Source organism: Mustela putorius, unplaced genomic scaffold (genome assembly GCF_011764305.1).
Source record: "Mustela putorius furo isolate JIRA1106 unplaced genomic scaffold, ASM1176430v1.1 tig00003836_pilon_pilon_pilon, whole genome shotgun sequence".
Lineage (NCBI taxonomy): Eukaryota > Metazoa > Chordata > Mammalia > Carnivora > Mustelidae > Mustela > Mustela putorius.
The window spans coordinates 14,310,704-14,335,719 of NW_025421989.1; the positions used below are offsets into that span (position 1 = coordinate 14,310,704).

General features: G+C 37.0%; 1 protein-coding gene across 2 annotated transcripts in view; it reads left to right on the plus strand.

Annotated features, from left to right (window-relative positions):
* The window catches only part of CDKL5 (cyclin dependent kinase like 5), a 211,465-nt gene that overhangs the window by 62,611 nt on the left and 123,838 nt on the right, over positions 1–25,016 (plus strand). For both annotated transcript variants that reach the window (XM_045089345.1, XM_045089346.1), the window contains exons 2-3: positions 17,012–17,235; positions 21,388–21,422. In XM_045089345.1, the coding sequence (XP_044945280.1) occupies positions 17,172–17,235; positions 21,388–21,422 (99 nt within the window). In that variant the 5' untranslated portion in view covers positions 17,012–17,171. The remainder of the gene's footprint in view (positions 1–17,011; positions 17,236–21,387; positions 21,423–25,016) is intronic.

Genomic DNA, 25,016 nt, shown 5'->3' on the forward strand with positions numbered 1-25,016 from the left:
TGGGTCCCTTTTTAGATTAAGAATTCTCAGGATTCTTTTAACATTTAAAATATTGAGTCTTGGGGCACCTGGGTGGCTCAGTGGGTTAAAGCCTCTGCCTTTGGCTCAGGTCAGGGTCTCGGGGTCCTGGGATCGAGTCCCGCATGGGGCTCTCTGCTCAGCAGGGAGCCTGCTTCCTCCTCTCTCTCTCTCTCTCTCTCTCTCTCTCGGCCTGCCTCTGTGCCTACTTGTGACCTCTCTCTCTGTCAAATGAATAAACAAAATCTTTTAAAAAAATAAAAAAAATAAAAAAATCTTTTAGAGAGTGCATGTGTGCGCCTGCGGGAGGCAGGGAAGGGGCAGAGGGAGAGAGGGAGAGAGAATCTCAGACACACCGCCTGCTGAGCACAGAGCATGACTCGGGTCTCCTGACTCCGGTCTCCTGACTCTGGTCTCTTGGCTCATGGCTCTGTCTCACGATCCAAATTGAGACCAGGAGTTCCATGGCCAAACTGACCGAGCTACCCAGGTGCCCTGTCACTGTGTCTTTTGAATACTACTACTACTACTACTACTACTTCTTCTTCTTTTTTAATTTATAATTTTAAAATATTTTATTTACTTATTTGAGAGAGAGAGTGAGCAAGCTAGAGAACATGATGTGGGGGGAGGGGCAGAGGGGGAGGGAGAAGCCGACGCCTCACTGAGCAGGGACTCCAGGATCATGATCTGAGCCGAAGGCAGATGCTTAACGAACTTGAGCCACCCAGGCGCCTCTGACTACATCTTCTAAATATCTTAAGTCTACCCTCCTTTCTCTGTTCTTACTGTAGCTCCTTTAGTTTAGATTTTCATCCTTTTGTGCCTGGCCTCTGTCAATCCGGTAGCATTCTGACTAGTGTTTCTTCCCTAACCCTCTTGCTGCCTCCATGGTGATTTTTCTGAAACAACACTGGTAAGTATTCACCTAAAAGACTAATCTTGATATACTGTTGTCTCTGGCAGAGGACTTCAGAGGTCTAGTACTGTATGTAGTTGAATTCTATCTTTAAATATAGGGAAACTGGGGTGCCTGGGTGGTTCAGTGGGTTAAACCTCTGCCTTCGGCTCAGGTCATGATCTCAGGGTCCTGGGATTGAGCTCTGCATTGGGCTGTCTGCTCGGCAGGGAGCCTGCTTCTCCCTCTCTCTCTGCCTGCCTCTCTGTCTACTTGTGATCTCTCTCTCTGTCAAATAAATAAATAAAATCTTAAAAAAAAAATATATATATATAGGGAAACATACCTGTGGCTTGGTATATAAGGCTTTTTATGATTCAGTCCTAGCCTGATTTCTTGCCATTCCTGGACCTGTGTCCTAATTTCAGGGAAGCAGAATGACTTGAATTCTACAAATAGTTTTTTTTTTTTTTTTTTTTTTTTGCCTATTTTAGCACAGACTTTGCCTAGTATGCCTTGAATGCCTTTACCCCTTGTCTATTCAGTATTCTGTTCTTGTCTTAAAAATGTTACCTTAATCTCTTGCGTGATAGTGTCTTTTGTACGTTAGTGAGATGACTCCTGACGGAGTCCCTAGATAACTTTCTGGATCGGGCCTGGTCACCAGAAGGATAAGCCATGATGAGAAGTTTAGGACGGACGGACTTTCTTTCTTTCTTTTCCTTCTTTTCTTTCTTTCTTTCTTCCTTTCCTTCAAGTAAGCTCTTCGTCCAAAGTGGGGCTTGAACTCACAACCCCAAGATCAAGGGTCACATGTTTTACTGATTGAGCCAGTCAGGTGCTCCAAGAAGGTTAGAACTTTCAGCTCCCTTCTCCTACCCCTTACCGTTGGGGAGGGGAGAGAGGCTGGAGATTGAGCTGGGTTATCACTGGTCAGTAATTTAGTGAATCATGCTTACATAATGAAACCCTCATAAAAACCCTTAAAGAGGGGCGCCTGGGTGGCTCAGTGGGTTAAGCCGCTGCCTTCGGCTCAGGTCGTGATCTCAGGGTCCTGGGATCGAGCCCCGCATCGGGCTCTCTGCTCAGCGGGGAGCCTGCTTCCTCCTCTCTCTCTGCCTGCCTCTGTGCCTACTTGTGATCTCTCTCTGTCAAATAAATAAATAAAATCTTTAAAAAAAAAAAACCCGTAAAGAACTGGGTTTGGGGAACTTCTGGATTAGTGAACACAGTGATGTGCTTGGAGGACGGTGTACCCTAAGAGGGCATGGAAGCCCTTTGTGTTTCCTCCCACCCCCCAATACTTTGTTCTGTGCATCTCTTCCACTTGGCTGTTCTTGAGTTAAGTATACTTTATAATAAACCGGCAATGGTGAGTGATGTGAAATGTTGGGGTCTGGGAGCAAATAGTCAAGAAAGAATTCTTGAGATGTCTTCAGTGCAAAAAGGGTGCTTTTATTAAAGCACCGGGAAAGGACCTTGGCAGAAAGAGCTGTACTTGGGTTGTAAGGAGCTGCTGCTGATATACTTTCAGGTTGGGAGGAGGTTAGGGTTAGGGTAAGTCCCTAAGGAATTTGGATACAGGGTTTCCAGGACCTTGAGGGGTCATTCTTGTATAGTAAAGCCTTAGTCATGAGACCCTTCAGATGTCTATCAGTGAGCCATATGTTTGGAGGATGATTGCTAACGTATCTTGTCAGGGGTGGGGGATCTAGGGGGATGGGGGTGGGTAGAGATAAAGAAGTTTCCAAAGGGATTTTTACAGGATCCTAGAGGTTGGGCTAATATCAAGCTAAGGTTGCCTTTTGCCGTTTAGCAAAGTATTCACATTTTAGCTGTTGAGATCCTAGAGGAAGCTCACTCTGCCTGTCTTAAGTACTTGTTAATGGGCTGTGTATAATAAGTTTAATTTTTTTTCTTATATTTTGTCTCTGTTCCCCACATTAGTAAGTGAGTGTTATCCTGAATTCTGTGAGTCATTCTAGGAAATTATCAAACCTGACGAAGAGTTGATGGGAACCGCCAAAGTTTTAGCCAAGTTGGACATAAGAGCAGGTGGCCTGGGGACCTGGGACTTGTGACTGTTGTCTGAAGTTAAGTCTGTGGAACCAGCCCTTTAAACCTGTGGAGTCTGGGTTGTTAGCCTTAGAATGGAAGGTAGGGACACCCAGTTGGTGCTGGAGAATTGGTGTTGGAAGATGCCACATATTTGGTGTCAGGGTAACATAACCCCAGTTTATAAATGGAAACGAACCAAAGCTTCACCTCAACATTAAGTTAGTATGTGGGAGAGCTATAATTCAAAAGTCCCGTTAACCATGATTTTGGTTAATTTCCTTGAAGGAAAGAATCTATCTTTCCTTTTAACATACTAAATTTTCATTTTAATTTCTTTTAAAATTTTAAAATTTTTGTTACTTATTAGTTGTTTAGATCTCTCTCTTTTTAAAAATTATTTATTTATTTATTTGAGAGAGAGCGAACAGGAAGGGTGGAGGGAGAAGGAGAGAGAATCCCAAGCAGATTCCAGGCTGAGCCCGGAGCCCATGGTTGTGCTCGATCTTAGGACTGAGATTACCACCCCAGCTGAAACCAAGAGTCTGACCCTCAACCAACTCTACCCCGTAGACACCCCTCAGATATTTTGAATTTAAATGAGTGCTTTCATCAATTAATCTCCTTGATGGATTGCTTGTAATTTTTACTGTTATTGTTTGGTCAAAGTATTGTTACTCTTCTAAAGTTAGCAGGACAGAGAGCTGACTGAGGAAGTTTAAGATCTTTAGCTTGATTTTCTTAAGTTTCTTCTTTGTTTTAAATAGGACACAAATATCTCTAAATAAAAATAACTTCCTCCCAACCCATTTGGAAAATATCCCAGACTTTTTCATGCCTTGCAAAGTTGCTGCTGTCTAGTTATCATTACTATTTGTTTTTTCCCATTAATATAAGTGACCCTCCCAGGAATAGTTTAATCACCAGATGTTTGGCTAGCAGCATTCTACTTATTTGGTTTTGCAGTTTTTCTGAAATAGGCTGGAAGGTAATCATGTTGTTCCTTTCCTTGTTCTAAGCTGATTGTACTTATCTGCTCTTGAAACTTACTTTGGTAAGTGATTTGGAAGCTAATGAAAAGAGAGAGGAGGGGAGGGTATATGTGGTTTATCCTGGTCCCTTAGGAACTGATGATTTTGACACTTATTTTCAGTTTGGGAGGTTCTGAGATTTTAGAAATGAAATGGTGGGATTTGAAAGCTACAGGGGACCTCAGAGATCATCCAACAGAGGAGCTTTACTTGTTTTAACTGAGGAAATGAAAGTTGTCAAGGTCAACTATGAGTCTGATACTTTGCCTTGGTGAGAAAAACCCAGGCTTTAGAATCTCTCTGATGTAATCTCCAGTCTACTGTCACATCAATTACAAGGATTAGGAATCTGGATAAATAATAAAGAAGATTAATTAGTGACAGCATTAACACTGTTTAGCCTGAAGCAGCTTTTGTGAATTTTCCAAATTATTGGCAGTGTTTGAAAACACTTGATATCTTCAGGTCCAGTAAACTCAACCATGTACTTTTATACTTCTCAATGAGTAGATTTTTCAGACTTTCAAAAAATAGCAATAAATATCCTTTTTCAAATATAATTTTATGTAGGACCAGTATACAAGATAGATATAAATGGTATTTACTTAGAATACAATTTAATTAATTAATTAAATTTTAAAAAAAGATTTTATTTATTTATTTGACAGAGAGAGACATAGTGAGAGAGGGAACACAAGCAGGGGGTTGGGAGAGGAAGAAGCAGGCTTCCCACTGAGCAGGGAGCCCAATGTGGGGCTCCATCCCAAGAGGCTGGAATCATGATCTGAGCTGAAGGGAGCTGCTTAACAACCGAGCCACACAGGTGCTCCATACTTAGAATATAATTTTAAATGTAATTTCGATTTATTAGAAAATTCGTGAAAACTCAGATTTGTGAAATAGACATATTTCCCTTCATTCTCTAGCTTAAAAAAATGTGAATGGATGTACCGCAGTTCATTTAACCAGGCCCCTATTGATGCATACTTAAAGGTTGTTTCCATTTTACTTTTACAAACAATACTGCTGAGAATTATGTATGCTTATCTCTGTATGTGTGTGTGTTTCTGATGATTAGTTTCTAGAAATTTAATTGCTGTGTCATTAGAATATGTTTGTTTTTAGTTTTGAAAGGTATAAGATTAGCCTCCAGAAATTACATTAATACACATTCCCACCAGCAATGTATGAATAAGCATAATTTCCTCATGCTCTCATCAACATGGTATGTTAATTTAGTTTTTTGCTAATCTGAGAAATTGAATCTTGCTGTAGTTTAAAAAACAATTATATTTACTTTATTTAAAATAATCTCTACAACCAACATGGGGCTTGAACTCATGACCCTGAGATCAAGAATCCCATGCTCTACTGACTGAGCCAGTCATGCACCCTGAATCTCAGTGTAGTTTTAATCTTCAGTTTTTATTATATGTAAAGTTGAGTAATGTTTTATGTGTTTAAGAGGCATTTGTATTTCCGTTACTGTGAACTATTTGTTCATAGTACTTCACCCGTTTTATTTTTCAAAAAGATTTATTAATTTTAGAGAGAGAAAGTGCCTGAAAGTGAGCAGGGGGAGGGGCCGAGGGAGAGGGAGAGAAATCCTCAAGCATACTCAGCGCTGAGCACGATCCTGATGTGGGACCTGATCCCAGCACCCCAGAATTCTGAGATCATGACCTGAGCTGAAATCAAGAGTCAGACGCTTAACCAAAGGAGCCACCCAGGTGTCTTGTACTGTACCCATTTTAAAAATTAGGTTTCTGCTTATCTTGTTGAGTAGTAGGAATCTTTTATGTGTTAGGATATTAACTCTTTGTGATACAAGTTGAAAATTCTTTCCCTCAGTTTTTGATTTTTCTTTTCCCTTTGGTTTTTGTCTATTTCATTTTATAGGTATTTCAATGCAAACTTAACACGGATAAAGTAGAATTCCGGATTTCCTCTCTCCTCCCTTCCTTTAATCTGCTTTTCTTTTTTCCTCAATCAAGAAACAACCTCCATCTACTCATAGACCAAACTCAAATCAAGAAGTTTTCCTTGCTTTCTCTCTCCCTCGTCCTTTTTTTAAGATTTATTCCCCTTTGGGTGTAGGCACTATGAGATGGTACAGAGTACAGAGATTTGGAATAAGGCTTTGCAATTTTTTTTTTTTTTTAAAAGTAAGCTACCCTCAATGTGAAGCTCAAACTCATAACCCAACATCAAGAGTCATATGCTCTTCCCATTGAACCAGCCATGCGCCTGTCCTTGTTTTCTCTTACACTTCCCGGCTCTAGTCCATCCTGAGTTGTATTGGTTTCCCCTCCAAAAGTATTTCTTAATCTATTCATTTTCTTTATATCTACCAACTAAGTCCATCCTGCCCTAATTCTTCACCTGGATGCCTGCTATGGCTTTCTACTTGTTATGCCCCCAAACTGGCATCTTCTCTTCCATGTAATGAGACATTTGCTTCTCTGTATCTTGTATGATTTTTTCCAAACACATATCATCTGATTGTCATACCAGCCCCTGAACCCACTCCTCCCAGTGTTCAAAACCCTCCTGTGTCTCCTTGTGTCTTATGATAAAGATAACTATATAAAATAACCTAATCTATTTCTCCAGTTGCACCTGGTACTAGGTTATTAACTACCTCATCCCCACTGCTGTTGAGTCTCTCATTTCTGTCATGTTCCCTTCTGACTTAGGACTTTGACGTAAATTGTTTTCTCCTGGAGCGTTCCTCATCCTCCATAAGTTTATGTTTAATTTTCCTACAGATCTTAGCTCACTGGATACTTTCTCTGGAAAAGCCGACCTTCCCTAATAGGTAGCAACCCTATTACAAGCCCTTGTAGCACATTATGTCTCTTTTCCAAAGGACTTATATTTGCGATGTTATGCTTATTGCATAAAGTATGCTTTATTATACTTTAATAAACTCCATAAAATAAGGAGTCTTGTCTGTTTCCTTTACTGATATATTCCTAGTGTCTGTTCCAGTGCCTAGCATATGGCTAGCACTCAAGACATTTATTGAATGATTGTTTCATTAGAAGTTCTCAGATGCAGTGTTTACAGAATGTACCATTTTACCCTTTCTGAAAAATGTGACTGTTTTGCTCTAGGCCGATCTTTCTCATCTTTTCTGTAGGACTTACTCAATACCACTAAGGTTCTGCAATCTCATCTCCGAAGTCTTAAAGCATTTCAGGGATGAAATGTATCTAGGCCAATGGTCTTGATTTCATTTAAATCCTGTGAGTGTTCTTCAGTCTTGGCCTTCAGTTCCTTCTGTCTTTTTTCAGGTGAATGTTAGTTTTTTGTTGTTGTTGTGTTTTTTTTTTTGTTTTGTTTTGTTTTTTTAGTAGAACAATAACTTAGTTCTATTTTCTGATCCACATCAACTCAGCAATATCTAGGTGGTCCCCAACTTTTGTAAGTTTATTTTAAAATCAGTTACTTGGAATTTGGAGGTTAGAACAAATTAGCCCATGGAAACCATGATAAAGTTGATACTTATGTATTCTATTCATTCAAAACATTTTTAGCCAATAGCGTATCTTAAATAGTACATTATTGGAACACCTGGTTGGCTCAATTGAAAGAGCATGGGACTCTTGATCTCATGGTCATGAGTTTGAGCCCCACGTGGGGTATAGAGATTACTTAAGTAAAAGCTTAAAAAAAATAGGACAGTATTAGTTTAAACCCTGAATTTCTCTGATCTGAGTTTAGCTCTTTTATTCAGTTTGAATCCTGAGGCCTTTGGAGTCTCAGAAAACTAAAGAGTTCTGTAGCATTGGCAGTGCTTAGGCAGAATATCAGGTAGCTGGTTAGAAGGAGATCCATTGAGTTTTTACTGAATTTCCTACCTTGTGGATAGATTGTGAAGGTAAAGAGTGGGGAGGTAAGGTATATGTTTGGAAGTTTAAAATGTTTATGTTATTAAACTGTGTATACTTTACTCATGATAGTCAAATAGCAGTTGGATATAATAATGGGAATTGATTTATAGAGAATGGATTGATAAATCTCTTTTTCCACTCTTGGTAGAATAAAGCAAAATTATTAATTATGGGCGATGTGGTCACATCCAGGAGGCAAACTAGTGCATTTTTCTCCTCACTTACATGCAACATGGAGAAATTTTCTAAGGAGAGTAATTAGGATTTTTTTATTGCAAGGCTGTGCTTTCCATAGACATGGTTTATACATGGATCGATCATGAGTTTTAAGATGCTTTCAAACCATTTAAATGTTGTTACAAGTTTTGTCATGTACCAAATTCATTCTTGTGCAGTTTTTAAAAAATATTTTATTTATTTATATTTATTTATTTGACAGAGAGAGAGAGAGAGAGAGAGAGAGATATCACAAGCAGGCAGAGCAGCAGGCAGAGAGAAAGGGAGAAGCAGGATCCCTGCTGAGCAGAGAGCCCGGTGCGGGTGTGGGTCTCCATGACCTGAGCTGAAGGCAGCTGCTTAACCAACTGAGCCACCCAGCCTCCCTGTTCCTGTGCAGTTTTGAGTGACAAAATGGTTCTCTTATTTGTATGTATAAAAACAATGCCAGAGATGAGAACAAAAGTCATGATTCAACGGATTTTGTACTCTCTTTGGGAAGAAAAGACTTGTTGAGATGAAGATTATAATTTCAGCACAAAGGAAACATTCAAGGCCCAGGCAACTCTTAAATTCAGTACTAATGATACATAAAATAAATTATAAGCCTTCCGTTTTTGTCAGTTCTTGTAGGTACTTGCTTGCCAGTGCACAGGCAAGTTTGCTTAATTCTAGGTGTATCTCTTAGTGTGGAACACATCCACTTCAAAGTTTATTCTGTTACTTGTTTATAAAGTTAATACTAATTTAAAAAAACCTCAAAGTTTTTGAGACATTCTTAGAATTTTCATGTTGGAAGGGATCTTATAGGACATCTAGTTTAGTGCATGGCTTTTCTACCATGGCCAGTCCAAAGCGCATCCAGCAGCCTCTTCCTGCCCCCTGCTGGTCCCCTTCTTGTCTGCTATGCTTCAGATCACAGGTCATCTTTGTTCCTTGAAATTATCAAACTGTGGGTCTTTGTACTTCCTGGAACGTTCTTCATCCATCCCTGTTCCTATGGCTTGTTTCTTTACATTAAACAGATTTTGCTCAAATCTCAACTTCTCAGCAGGCCTTTCCCAGGCCACTCTATCTAAAAGAGGGTCATGGCATTCCCCCCTCCACCCACCCCCTAATATTGGAAGACTGTTTTCTTTCCTTTGTAATACTTAGTGCCTGGAATGATCATGTTTATTGGTTTATTGTCTCTCTTCCCTCATTAGGCTCCGTGAGAGCAACGTCCTTGTCTGTTGTTCAGTGCTGTACCCTGAAGCATTTACAGTGGGCTGGCCCACTGCTGTACCCTGAAGCATCTTAGAAATATTTATAAGAATTTATATTTTATATCTATAAAAATATTTTTATAAATATAATTTTTTATATTTATAAGATTTATAATAATGCATGAATATTGATGGTTCATTGATGTCTAGTCACTACTGAGCTGACATCTGTCTCCTTTTCATTTGTACCTTAATCTTAGTTCTTCCCCCTAAAATAAATATCTGCTCTATTCCCTCTTTCTCAAAAAATCTTCAGATATTTAGATGTCCATCATTTCTCATCAAAGGCAAACTTACAGTTTTCTTACCAGCTCCTTATCTGGCATTGTTTTAGAGTGTGTTCATCATCTGGATTATCCATCAGTGAGAGTTTTTGGTTTTGTTGATACCCAACACTAGAGATCATATATTATGTGAAGTCGGAACCTCAGAGAGAGGTCATTTAAAATTTTTTGGTTCGTGTAATATTGAAATGCTTTATCTTTGATAAAAAGTTACTTTTTACTTCCATATAAATGACCAAGAAACTATTCATATACGATGTCATTATCAGAATTAACTCTGGGACTTCTTAAAAGTTTGTTTTATTGAGGAATATAACAACATAGAAATACATAAAAAATAAATGTACACTCTAATGAATGTCTACTTAACTATCATTGAATTCAAGAAAATAGAGCATTCCTAGTGTCTCAGAAAGCCCTCTATCTTATCACTTGTTGATCTCAACTCCTCCCTACCAGTAATATCCTGATTTTTATAAGAAAAAGTCACTTAACTTTTTAAAAAACAGATTCACCACTTACATATGCATACTTAAACCATGTAGTTTGTAGTTCAGCTTTGCCTGTTATAAGACTATGTATAAATGGGGACGCCTGGGTGGCTCAGTTGGTTGGACGACTGCCTTCGGCTCAGGTCATGATCCCCGAGTCCTGGGATCAAGTCCCGCATCGGACTCCCAGCTCTATGGGGAGTCTGCTTCTCTCTCTGACCTTCTCCTCGTTCATGCTCTCTCTCACTGTCTCTCTCTCAAGTAAATAAATAAAATCTTTTAAAAAAAAAAGACTATATATAAATGAAACGATACGATTGTATTGGTTTTCTTTTGTTTTGTAATCAATTACCACCGGCTTAACAGCTTAAAGCGGCATCGGTATATTAGATCAGTTCTGTATGTCAAAAGTGTGGGGATGGTGTGGCTGGGTTCTCTACTCAGGATATTATAAGCCTGTGACTAGACGTTGGCTGGGCTGAATTCTTTTTCCGTTTATTAGTTCCAAAGTTGATTTCTAAGATCTAGCTCTTTTTTTTCCCCCTTTTTAAAAATCTCCTTATTGTTTGTTTTCTATTTCATGAATTTTTACTCTTGATTATTTCTTTATATTTTCTCTGGATTTATTTTTCTGGTTTTTTTTTAACCTCTTGATATTGATGCTTGGTTTATTAATTTTAATTTTTAGTATTTTGTGATATATGCATATATAAGACTCTCAGTCCCCACCACCCCAGCATTGCTTCAGTGTCTTCCCATAAATTTATATTTTTGTTTTTTTTTTTTTTTTTTTTTTAAAGGTAAGTAAGCTCCACACCCAATGTGGAGCTTGAACTCACGACCCTGAGGTAAAAGAATTGCATGTTCTCCTGACTGAGTCAACCAGGTGCCCCGTATTTTTCTGTTATGATTTGTTTTTTGACTGATTTATGGATTATTTTAAGAGTGTATTAATTTTCAAACATATGAATATTCTTTAGTTATTTCTTTTGTGATCGATTTTTTGCCTGTTTGCATTGTGCAGGGAGAACCTCGTACTTCAATCCTTGTGTTTATTTTGAACTGTGTTATGACCTAGGACATACCAGTTTTTAAAAATATTTTGTATATGTTTGGGGGAGGAAAAAGGCATTCCAAATTTATTTGGTACAGTCTACAATGTTTGTTTGGTCAAGTTTAAAAAATATGTCCAAAATGATCTATATCCTGAAGGTTTCTCTTTGAACTGTCTATTGAGTACCTTTGCTGTTTTTCTTTCAGTTCTGGAATTCTAATTTATTTTTCAAATTTGGTCTTTCACCTTTTGGACCTACCAGTTCTGTCAAAATGCTCAACCTTTGGGCTTTTAGTAGTTTAGCCCTGCTGATAATTCTGATATTACACATCTTTCTGACTCATTTTCTGTTTTGGTCATTTCTGTTTGGCTCTTGATCTTGGTATCTTGTGCTGTACTGCTTAGTGTAAAGGAAGAGGACTTGTAGCAGTATTGTGAGGCCCAGGTGGATATCTTTCTGCAGAGACTTGGTTTTTTTTCACGTTCCCCTTTGCAAATACAAGTGACATTACCAGTCTGAATGTAGAACCACCTCAGTAAGTCAATGGTTTATTTTGCAGATAACCTGAAACTGTAATTCAGGTCTGTCCAGTGGCTGGTTTATTCCTGGTTCCATTTATCCTGGAAGTGTAGCTCTCAGGTTTCTGCTTTGAGTGAGTGGTGGCTTATAGAAATTTGGCACTCTTGCCTTTGAATTTTGCTTCTGGATTTTTAAAGGTTTTAGGAGCATTTTTTCCTCCCCCCCCTTTTTTTTTCTGGATCTAAAAGTGCCTGAGAGCTGAAACCATTTTGGGTGGTTTGGAGTACATCTCTGGATCCTGTCCTTTTGCTTTGATTTCAACCAGCTAATTCTTTATAATCTTAAGTCTTTGGGGTTTTGAGACTGTTTTAAAAAAGTATTTTCTCCAGTGTTTGTATTTGTCCTCAAAGGGACATTTCATCTAGGTTATTTAGTTAGTTGAAGCTAAAGTATCTGAGTTTTTAGGTCTTAAAAATTACTCAGTGTTAGTCATATAAAATTGTAATGAAATCCAGTTTGGCATATGGCTGTTTTCTCAGTATGAATACTGGTAGTTAAAAGACTGCTCAACACCTGTGTTATGTATTTACCTCACACGTTTGAATTCTGATTCTCAGTTTGTATTACTCAATTTTGATTTCTATAGAGAATATGTGGGACCAAATGTTCTTTTATGTACTTAGGTACATACCTTTTGGGGGGGCTGGGTCTTCTTAGTGGGAATGATTTAATTTTTAATCTTAAGGTTCCTTTGAAATGAGCCAGGCCATTATTGGCAGAAAGTGGGATATTGAAATGCTTTCTGGGTGTTCTTCCAAATCAGCTATAGAAAATGAAAGAGTAACTCATTTTCAGAAGTACTCTGAGCCTCTTTTACCTGTAATGTGACTTACTTAGATCTTTGTATAGCTGGTTCCTTCTTCTTACTGGTATGTTTTACTTCAAATATTCACACTTTTAGAGAGGCCTCTGAGAAATCACTCCTTTCTCCCTTCCCTTTGTAACAAGTGTCAGTATCTGATGATAATCTTACTCCCCACTCCCCCACCCCACCCCATGCCCAGCAAAATGTAAAGCCCTGTGAGGTAAGGACGGTGTCTATCTTGTTCACCACTGTCTTGTGTGTCCGATTTACCCATTCTCTGAAATGTATTTTTTTTTTAAGATTTTATTTATTTATTTGACAGAGAGAAATCACAAGTAGATGGAGAGGCAGGCAGAGAGAGAGAGAGGGAAGCAGGCTCCCTGCTGAGCAGAGAGCCCGATGCGGGACTCGATCCCAGGACCCTGAGATCATGACCTGAGCCGAAGGCAGCGGCTTAACCCACTGAGCCACCCAGGCGTCCCATTCTCTGAAATGTATTAAGCATTCAGTAATTATTTGTTTAATGAAGGAGTGGAATAAATATTAATATTTTTCTGAGATTATGACATTTTGTCTAAATGTCAGTATTATCGAAAAGATTTGTTCTATTGAGCTAAAGATTTTTTTTAAAGATTTATTTATTTATTTTGGAGAGAGAGCGAGTGAGCATGGGTTGGGGGGCAGAGTGAGAGGGAGATAGAGAAACTCAAGCTGACTCTGTGCTGAGTGTGGACCTGTATGCAGGGCTTGATCTCATGACCTTGAGATCATGCATGACCTGAGCCAAAATCAAGATTCCGACGCTTAACTGACTGAGCCACCCAGGTGCCCCATGAACTAAAGTTTTCTAAACCAAGTATAGTATCTGCTTTCTGTTGCCTTCTATTAGGCAAAAGCATTATTTGTAAATGTTGAATGAAAAATGAGATATTGACTTAAAGTAAACATTAGCATGACAGAGAACTATTTAGCATTAGGTATAACTGTGACTTTCTTGTCATATATTGAACTGAAAGGAGATCATTGTTGCTGGAGTGCAGTGAGCCAAGGGAGCGCATAGTCACCAATGTCCGAGGTGGGGAGTTTAAGGCCTTGCGGCTCCTGTGCACTTTGACTTTCACTCATAATATGTGAGGCCATTTGAGGGTTTTGAGCAGAGCAGTGACATGATCTGACTTACTCTAAAGATTCCTGTGTGGAAACAGACTGAAGGTGTAGGTGAGTGTGGATCCATAGGGATACGGAAGTATGGTCTCTGTGCAGGCTTGCACATCAGTTTCACTAGCAAATTTGTTTCTGTGCGAAGACTGCTCTGTCTTAATTTCTTTTTGTTTTATTTTGATAATCTCTGCACCCAACATGGGCCTCAAAATCACAACCCCAAGATCAAGAGTCTCATGCTCTACTACTAAGCCAGCCAGATACCCCATCCTGTCTTAATTTCTGTAATTGAGTGTTAAGCCTTAATATATTTGGTAGAACATCCTACCACATCTTACCTTCAAGGTCAAGTCTTCCTACTTTTCATATTAGGAGGGTGTTGGCAGTATTTGGAACTCTGTTCTTCTATATATATTTTAGAATCAGCTTGTCTTAATTCCTCAGAACGCCTTGTTGGGATTTTGATTGGAATCTAATTGACTGTATAGATTAATATGAGTCTTCCAGTCTCAAAGCTGAGATAACTCTGTTTGTTTAGGTCTTCTTGGATGCCTTTGAATAGAGTTATATTTGAATAGAGGTTTTGAACATTTTTTGTTATGCTAAATCTTTAGTGCCTCTTTTGTTATAAATGTGCTTTTAAAAATTACATTTTCTGTTTATTGATTTTTACATCAATGTTATATATACAGTTGTTATTTTATATTGTATATTAAGCTTATATTCAACTACTTTGTTAACATTTATAATTTGAGTAATTTGTAAATTTCTTTGAATTTTTAATCTAGGCAATATTATCTGTTAATTCTGTTTTGCTTCTTTTTCCAATCCAATATGTTATATTCATTTTTTCTTATTTTACTGAGATCACTAAAACTCATTAGGATAATGTTTAATAATAGTGTTAATAAGCATTAACAGTAGGACTTCTGTCATATTCTTAATTTTTAAAGGGACTATAATATTTTGCCTTTATGAGTGATCATTGTACATTTTTGTCAGATACTTCTATCATGCTATAAACATTTCAAAACATTTAATTATGGGCATACTTCTCTTAAGAAAGCTTGTCTCAGTTTGTATTTTCATCAGCATATGAAAAGGCATGCTTTAAGTCAGTACTTTTCCACACTACATGGGTACTCTTATTTTTAAAAACCTTCAGATTTCATAGGCAGCAAAGAATTTATTGGTTTTGATTTATTTCTTCCTTTTAAACCAATATTTTATGTTGGTACAGCTGTGATTTTTCATAAAGATAGCATAGTTTCTTTTTGAAGCAAAATAACTTATTTTTAAATAATTTCAGATTTAGAGAAGAGTTGCATGGATAGTACAGAGTTTCCTGTTTCATAGACCCTTGACCCAGATTCCCCACATGTTAACATTTTATTCATTCTTTGTTTCTTCCTCCATACACATGTACTTATTATTTTTTTCCTGAATGGTTTAAGCTGCAAACTTTATCTCCAAAAATGTTGGTGTTTGTTTTTTTTATGTTTGTTAAATTTTTTATTTGACTGTCTTTTTCTAGAGATTCTGGGCTGTACCTTATTCATCAATTGAACTGTTACTGACATGTAACATACTAGTTTCAAGTCTACAACATAGTGATTTGATATTTGTATGTATTGTGAAATGATCACAGTAAGTCTAGTTAACATTCATCATTACATAGTTACCATTTTTTATTGCTTATGATGAGAACTTTGAAGATCTACTCTCTTAACAACTTTCAAATATATTAATATTATTAACTACAGTCACATGTACATCACTCATAAAAATTTTAATAAAAAAATATTTTTTTGTCCTGGTTTAATCCAGTCCAGGATCATACATTGTTTTTAGTTAACAGGTCTCCTAATCTTCTTTTGTGGAACAGTTACTTGCTTCCTTGTCCTTTATAACCTAGACATTTTAAAAGAATACAGGTCAGTTACTTAGTAGAATGTCCCTCAGTTTGGGCTTGTCTGTTTTACCTTTTTGGAAGGACTGCCACAGAAGTGATGTGTTGTATCCTATCAGGAGGTTTATGATGTTGACTTGTTCTATTATTGATGATGTTAGCTTTGATCACTTAATTAAGGTGGTATCTGGCAGGATTCTTCACTATTAAATTACCATTTTTCCCTTTTTAATTCACGGGTATTTTGTAGTGGAGCTACTTTGAGACTAGATAATATCCTGTTTTCCATCAAACTTTGAACCACTAGTTTCAGCGTATGTTGATGATACTTGCCTGAAATAATTATTAACAGGGTGTTTGCCAAATGGTGATTTTCTAATTCCATCACTACATTTATTATTTGGAATTACACTCTCAGAGCTTTTCCTTCTCCCCTCAGTTATTTATCTAAGTAAGGACTGGTATGCTTTTATTTTATTATGTGGTTTATCATCTACGATTTTTTTTCATTTATTTTGTTGTTTAGTTGTTTCTCATTTGACCAGAAGTGACTCAAGCTGACTCCTGTGTCCTTCAGACACGCTCCTGTCATTCTTTGAGCATTATTAGCTTTTCCAGCACCACAGAAGTATATCCTGGGCACATATTGTACTTTTCCTTGCTCTTGCCTGGGAATCAGCCATTTCTCTGAGGAAACTGGTACCTTTTTTGGGTGCACTAGCTGTGGTAATGGGATACTGGAGTGTCATTGCTCCTAGGTCTCCTCAGCAGACAGAGCTAGGGAATATATATATGTGTGTATGTATATTTATACACATTTATGTCTGTTTCTGCATCTCTATATTAAGAACCGAGCTCCTATGGTTAGCTCTGATTCCAAGCCTTCATCCTTTTTCATATTTGTAACTTATTTTTATGAGAATAAGAAGCCAAACTCTTATTATCCACAATGTTACTTATTTTTATTTGCTCAGTCTGAGAATGCACATAATTTCATATCTTTGTGTAAAAACAAGTATCTTAAGTGTGGTATTTGTTTATAGATATTTTTTTTTGTTTTTAGCTTGAGAGAGTATGTAGTTAAAACATGGTTTTCCAAAAGTTACCTGGAGTGAATTCCCACCCTCCCCTTTGGGGTGATGGTTATGTTATTCATTTCAAATACAGTTAGGTACATTTGTTTTTGTTCCATTTTGGGTTCTTCTCTCTTATTGTCATTTTTTTCCTTTCTTTCTTTTTTTTAGTTTATGAAACATTAACATGATTTTTTAAAAACTGTACAAAACAGTAGGATAGATTATTAGAGTACTGAATATAAAACTTAGGACTTTTGTGTTTTCTCTTTCAGGGAATCATTTAATACTTCACATTAGAACAAATATGTGAAAGTCCCTGCCAACCTGTGAGAATTTCTTCCTTTGGCATTTTGATTCTACTTCACGACGTTCTCTGAAGTTCTTTCTTGATGCCATGTTCTGTGGCTTGCATCAAAAGAGGAGTTTGTCTTCATGAAGATTCCTAACATTGGTAATGTGATGAATAAATTTGAGATCCTTGGGGTTGTAGGTGAAGGTAAGTTTAGCATTCCTTGAGTTTCTGAGTAATGTATATAGTTATACCTACTACTGAAAAAGTTACAATTCAGATCCTATTAATTTTACCTATATTAATTCAGATATGTGCTTAAGTGAAATACTAAAAATAAAATTGTGCTATTTGGGTTTTATTCAACTGAAAGTTAATATTTTTTTTTTAAAGATTTTATTTATTTATTTGACAGAGAGAGATCACAAGTAGGCAGAGAGGCAGGCAGAGAGAGAGAGGGGGAAGCAGGCTCCCTGCTGAGCAGGGAGCCCAATGTGGGGCTCGATCCCAGAACCCCGGGACCATGACCCGAGCCGAAAGCAGAGGCTTTAACCCACTGAGCCACCCAGGCGCCCCGAAAGTTAATATTTTAAAACCCTTTAAAATTTAATGAATCAGATATTTCTTAAGTCTGCCTTCATTTCTTTTTTCTTTTCTTTTCTTTTTTTTTTTTTTTTAAAGATTTTATTTTTTTAATGTGATCTCTGCACTGAAGGTGGGGTTCAGACTCATAAGCCCAAGGTCAAGAGTTGCATACTGTTCTGATGAGCCAGCCAGGTTCCTCAGGGCTGCCTTCATTTCATTGTTTTCATCAGCGATTGGGGTTTCTTAGTCTATAATTTTTTGTTACATTTTATTTTTATATCAAGTTGATTTTGGATAACTTAAAATTTATTTGTATAAATTAAATTTCACTTAATACATGGTAAATAAATGAATAACTTCTTGAGATCAGACGAGATCGGGCGCGTTCAGGGTGGTATGGCCGTAGACTGAATAACTTCTTGAGAATGACAAACCACATTTTTATAAATTTTGAAGCACACAACTTAGTTATATTTAAATATTTCTGAAATCAGGATGTGTGTTATAATCCATAGCATTTCATGGTTCAATTGGCAGATCTTTTTCCCCCCAGTAGTACATCAACTAATGCCTATGATTAACAATATCATTAATTTGATGAAATATGGTCATCCATTTTTCATAAGTCATCCTGATTTTCTTTCTTTTTTTTTTTTTTAGGATTTTATTTATTAGAGCAGGAGAGAGCCCCAGGTGGAGTGGGGGAGGGGTGGAGGGAGAAAGAGAAATCAATTTCCCCCTGAGCTGGGGAGGGCCAATCACAGGACCTTGGGATCATGACTTGAGCAAAGGCAGATGCTTAACCCACTGAGCCACACAGCCACCCCCTTGATTTTTCCTTCTTAGTAATCTTTGCTTTTGACTTAAAGATAACTTTATGGAGATTTTGAGAAATGATTTTGTTAACAGTGTGAGTGATTATAATTATGGTTTTTTAACATTTATTTATGTTTTTTTTAAGAGGGGGAAGGGAAGAAGGGTAGAGGGAGAGGGAGAGAGAGACTCTTAAGCAGGCTTCACACCCAGCCTGGAGCCCGGTGTGGGTCTTGATCTAACAAACCTGAGATCATGACCTGAGCCAAAATCAAGAGTCACAGGCATATCTGACTGAGCCACCCAGGAGCCCCTAGCATTTATGACTTTAAAGCAAGTGTTATAAAAATTTTTATTTTATGAATTTTCAAATATATGTGAATTTTAAAAAGTTTTGAGGATGTACCTGTGAGCAGCAAAGCTGTTAATAGATTTTAATATTAAGTAGTTAAACCCTTTTCAAATAAATAGAAACAATTAAAATGGAGTCTGGGGTGACTGGCCCATGTAGTTGGTTAAGTGCCTGATTCTGGTTTTGGCTCAGGGCTGTAAGATTGTGCCCTGTGCTGGGCATGGAGTCTGCTTGGGGTTCTCTCTCCCTTTCCCTCTGTGTGTAACACCCCCCCTGCCCCCTCCATACTCTTGTTCTCTCTCTCTCTCTCTCTAATAAATAAATAAATCTTAAAAACAAATAGAGTCTTGGGGCACCTGGGTGGCTCAGTAGGTTGGGGCCTCTGCCTTCAGCTCAGGTCCTGATCGATCCTGGGATCGAGCCCCGCATTGGGCTCTCTGCTCAGCAAGGAGCCTTCTTTCTCCTCTCTCTCTCTCTCTCTGCCTGCCTCTCTGCCTACTTGTGATCCTTGTCAAGTAAATAAATAAAATCTTTAAAAAAAAAAAACAAAAACAAATAGAGTCTAATTATTGGGTACTTGCTTTAAGATCTGAAGTTGAAACCTACAAAAAGAATGAATCCTTCTTCCTGTACCAGTCAACTCCTTTTCCTTTTCTTCATTGATAATAATTATGTAAATAAAATTCATTGTTTTTGTTTTAGTAATTTCTTTTTAAAAAGATTTTATTTATTTATTTATTAGAGAGAGAGAGAGAGAAAAAGAACACAGAGGGAGAGGGAGAGGGAGAAGCAGACTCTCTGCTGAGCAGAGTCTGATGTGGGGCTCAAACCTGAACAGAAGGCAGATGCTTAACTGACTTAGCCTTACCCTGGCATCCCAGTAAAACTCATTCTTGATGTCTTGTCTACTATGTTATATAGCTGCCTTTTTTGTATGTTTTTTTTCCCCAAAGTGTTATAATTAGAAGCTAATGCAGTAAAGCTACTGACTGGAGCCAGTCAGCTCATAGGGTGTAACAAGGTTGGAACGTTTCAAACTCTGGGCCCCAGTTTTTCTGGATCACATCCTTGGTTTTCTTAGTATACCTGTAGGTGATCATCTCCTTAGGAATTAGCTCAGATTAACTAAACTACTAGACTGTTCTATAAATCAGTGTATGTCAGTTTTAGTTATAGTCAGAACCATCATTGCTATATATTTTTTCTTTGTAAACCACCTTAGATGCTTTTTGGCTAAGAAATACATACATATTATGGAAATTAAAAACTGTCTAGTAAACTCTGCATTCCTGTAGCCTGGGCAGTGTACTTTTGCCCTGTAGAAAAACTGGCATTAGCAGTTAAATCGGGACTGAAGGATTGCCTGGTGATGATTGTGAAAATAAGTTGGACAGTTGTAGTAGCTAATTCCATCCTGACTAAGATAATAAGATTCATCCATCTCCACCAAAGTGAGGGAGACTTGTTTCGGGTCTTTGGATTCTGTTTGAGACACATTTCCCAATCTCATCTGTCTGAAGTTTGCTTGTCATAGATGTATGCAGACCTTGCCTGTCAGTGTTCTTGACATTTCTACAAACCTCAAGTTATCATACATTACATTCAATTTTGCTAATTAGGTTGTCCCAATATGACTCTGACCTTAGTTTCCTGGGTATCTTGCTGTCAACTCTGTTCTGCCTCTAAAGAAGTAGTTTTCTGGCTAGGGAAGAGGATTAGTAACCCAAACTGTATTGATGAATGTCATCAGAGTATACCAAGGAAAGTGGAAGTGCTTGGCTATAAATGGCCAGAGAGCCTTGGACTACTTATGGCCTGTGCCCTTGCTTGTACTGAGTATTTATGGCAAAAATGTAGCAACTCCTGCAGGTTACTAAATTGGAATGCTTAGGCCTATATTATTTTGCCTGTCAGGAAAGAGATTCCAGTATTCTGGAAGAGGTCTTAAATGTCTCCTAGGAGTGAGAACATACTTGGTAGGCTTGGTACCTGAGCTTACTATTGGGAGACAATTAGCTTTTAAATTTAAAGTTTTCTTCAATCTTTTGAGTTTTTTTTTTTTTTTCCATTTAATCTTAAAGTTCTTATGTCCAAATCTTATCTCCAGTAGTGTTTTTTTTTTTTTAAGATTTTATTTATTTATTTTATATAGAGAGATCACAAGTAGGCAGAGAGGCAGGCAGAGAGAGAGGAGGAAGCAGGCTCCCCGCTGAGCAGAGAGCCCAATGCGGGATTCGATCCCAGGACCCTGAGATCACGAGCCGAGCCAAAGGCAGCGGCTTAACCCACTGAGCCACCCAGGCGCCCTCTCCAGTAGTTTTAAGCTTAAATTTTAAATCTTTCAAGTGAGGTTTTCACTAAAAACAGAAACATTTAAAGATACTTGTTGGGTAAATGAGTTGCTTATACTCATTTTATGAAAAATATATACTAATATCCACATTTTGTTTATGTGTGGCTCATTGCATTGTTACTGGAGAGTATTGTCATTTTAGGAATCATTATTATATCATACACTGATAACCAATATAAGTATAATAGAACTTTTATTTCTCTAAGAGCTATAGTTTGTCTATGTGCCCCTAAGTTTTTATTTCTTTTTGTTGTAGGAGCCTATGGAGTTGTACTTAAATGCAGACACAAGGCAAGTACATGGTCTTTTAAAAAAAAAATAATGTATATGTTTAACTGTTTAGAAACTAATGTATTGCTCTGTGTATGTGGGCATATAATTAAAACTGTTTGGCTATGATAATGATGCTTAATAAAGTAGAATGAACATGTGAACCCAGAAAAAGACTACTTTTGGACAAGCTTTCTCATGATTAGGTGGTCATTAGTTATTTGAAATCGTATGCTGTTTTTTCTCAGATGACCTTTTTATAGGTGAAAAGCTTCCTAATGGGAAGAGAGAAAAGATGATATAGAAGAAATCAAGGTAGTGACAGATTTATGTTCAAGTTACTTATGAGAAAGGAGTTTCATTCAGTCATTATTTTTCACATAGACCCAATAACTTACAATCTTTGGTAGATCTGAATCCACATTTTGAAAGGTAGTGGATAGGTGTTTGGTTATGAAATAGGGCTTCAGATAATAGTGTATGATTATCATTATTGGTTGTAGTTGATCACCCTTGAGTAGCCTTGAAATTGATCTTATGATACAGGTTATTTGACTATTATACTAATCACCAGTTATTCAGGGAAGTTCTTTCAGGATTCCCATAGCTGTTGCTCAGTGATAAGCATGTTTGACTCAGGGACTGACTTTAAGGTGGCAAGTATTGCAGCTGTAACAGTTTTAAATGTTAGGTTAAATATTTTCTTGTTATGGTGTATTTAGTCTGAGTATTAGTATCTGGCCTCATGCTATTTTGTTTATAATTTTGTTAAGACCAAAGGTTAAAGTTTTTTGTGATATTTTCTAATGGAATTCCTTATGTCTGAAAGGAGTTTAAAAATTTAGCCCAAGTCATAATTTAAACTCTCAAATCTATCTATCATAACATATATGTGTGTGTGTACATATGCATAAATAAAGAAGATACCATTTTTACATTTATTTTTTCTTTCCTGCTATACAAAATAGTATGTTTTGGATATAAGGTTTCATGACAGTTGATGTATTTTTGGGTTTTAGATCATAATTTTCTTAATTTAATGAATTTCCTGTTAAAATTGGGTGTTCAAAGTATCTTATGTTGGTAATAGTTATCTGAAGATCTCGGCCGGTAAATCCTCAAAAACTGTTTTGTATACTGTGGTTATTGATTTGAGATGATTAAGAATTTAAAAAGATGAATTAAACATACCCAAAATAAATATAGGAACTTGAATACCTTGTTAAGAAATACTACTGCAGTTGGAAATTAAACAAATGAAAAGCTCTCTAATGAATTTCTATACTGTTAATGAGTTGCCTTGAGTTATAATAAATTTCTGAAGCTTTAAAAAAATAAAATTCCTCAGTGGATACTACTCAGGGGAAATAGGTTGTTAAATTTGACTCTTTCAAAAAACACAGTATTTCCTTTTATACCATGGCTCTGTTTATGCAGTATAATAAATGGACGCTTCAGTTCTTAATCTTTGAGTTTTAAAGTTGAAAAATTTCTGATAATAATGCAAATCTTCCAACAGTGTTCTCTCAGTCTTGTCCCACTTCTTCTTGTCATTGTTTCCCCATACTTTTTTTTTTTAACCTTATCTAAGCTCTCTTTTTGCCTTTTATGTAAAAATAAGTCTTATTAGTTGAATATATTGTTTTTATCTTTCCTTGTGTCTGGCAAATATATGTTTGTTACCTGTACCTGGTTCTCATAATGCACACTGTTAGTCCCAGTAAGATGGGCCTATAATAAAAGTAGATGAGAGCAGGTATCTCTGCTCTTGGGAAACCAACTCTAAATGTGAACTCTGATTCCTTGGGCAGTTTTAATTAAAAGGATGAATAAACCATAGATTTCTTGCTCTTTTTTTTGGCTTATGGTCTGAAGAGGTAGAAAGTCAGATACTTGAAAAAATAGCCCACGAGATTGCTGCAAATGACATTGCATCTAAAAAATATCTCTTTTTACTGCCCTTCACTAAATGAGGGACTCACAGACCAGCTCTCTATTGTTGCTTTTCCCTTTTCATGCATCTGAAAAGATATTGCTGGATGGAAAATGTAAAGCATAAACTAGTGCCTACCTCAGAGTAATCTAAAACTCTTTTTAGAATCTGCAGCTGTTTAGTCATTAGACTTGTTACAGATATATCCTCTTTTCAGCTAGAGTCAGAGCTTTAGTCTTTACCGCATTATCTGAAAAGAGAATTTGATGCTTCTAAGATTTACCCTTTGGGATCAAACAAATGGATTATTATGAAATCTCATGTTATATTTAAAGATGGATATGATCCTCCCTGTTGTACCTATGATATATATAAAAAAAAATCACACCTGTATATTTTGCATAGCTTTTAAAGACTTAATGAAATGCTTATAAAAATGTATTAATCAGGTGTGTGTGATTACGTATGTGTAGGTATGTGTGATCACTTACGCATCAATTTGATCTTTTGGATAAGATTGGCTGTGGGTGTATATATAATTAAATAATTCTTAGCACATTATATATTTGAGCAAGTGTGAAATAAAGTTGTTTTAAATCGTGTACTGTTGTAAGAAATTTAGAGGTCATGCTTATAAACAAATGTATCTTGTTTATTGCGAACACAGTGTGGTATTGGGCTATTCCAGGCCAAAGACAATACTTCTTAATTTTCTGAAACAAATACTGCACAACTGAAAAAGAAAAATGTAACTATACTCCTTTTCACAGCTTCTGTTTATTGTATATATGCACATTGGCATATATATGAAAACTCTTAGCAGTAAGTGTTAAGCTACTTATGGCACCTTAGAACCACTCTCATTTGGAAGAAGTTCTGGTTTGGACATTTACTTTCCATATATGCATTGCTGGTTCTCTTTTTATTTGCATGTCTGCTTTGAAGTTCTTATGCATATTTTACAGCATACTTTTCTTTGCAGAAGCTCAGAGAGGTCATCCTTACAACAAAGTAGGGCAAATGGACTGGAGTGACATAGGGAGATTTGATTAGAACTGGAGACAAAGCTTTGTGCAGTCTGATTGGGAGAGGTTGGGGGGCAATGCTAATTGATCCTAGGATGGGGAAGTGCTGATTCATATATTTCCTTTCCTGTGGCTATGGTTGACATATGAGAAATTATTGTTTGTTTTGAAGTGGTAGATGACATATGCTCTTGGGATAGCTAATTATACAAAGGCATGAAGAATCCAACATTGGGGTAGAGCCTAGAAGTATTTATTTTTATTTTTATATTTTTAAGGCTTTATTTATTTAAATTTATTTGTAAAGCAGAGAGCACAAGCAGGGGGAGCAGGAGAGGAAGAAATAGGCTCCCTGCTGAGCAAGGAGCCCCACGTGAGGCTCCATCCCAGGACCCTGGGATCATGACCTGAGTCTAAGGCAGATGCTCAACTGACTGAGCCACCCAGGTGCCCCGAGCCTAGAAGTATTTAGTAAATAATAAAATTCACTTAAATTATAGAACCAAAAATGAAGACCACTGTAGAGAGCTATTGTAGAGTACCAGGTCCCTGTGGAAGGATTAGAGATGATCCTAAGGGTTTATAGTAAACTGAAAAATCATTGCTAATATTTGTATGACTGACAAACTTATAAAGGGTTTGTAAGTTTTAGGGGAG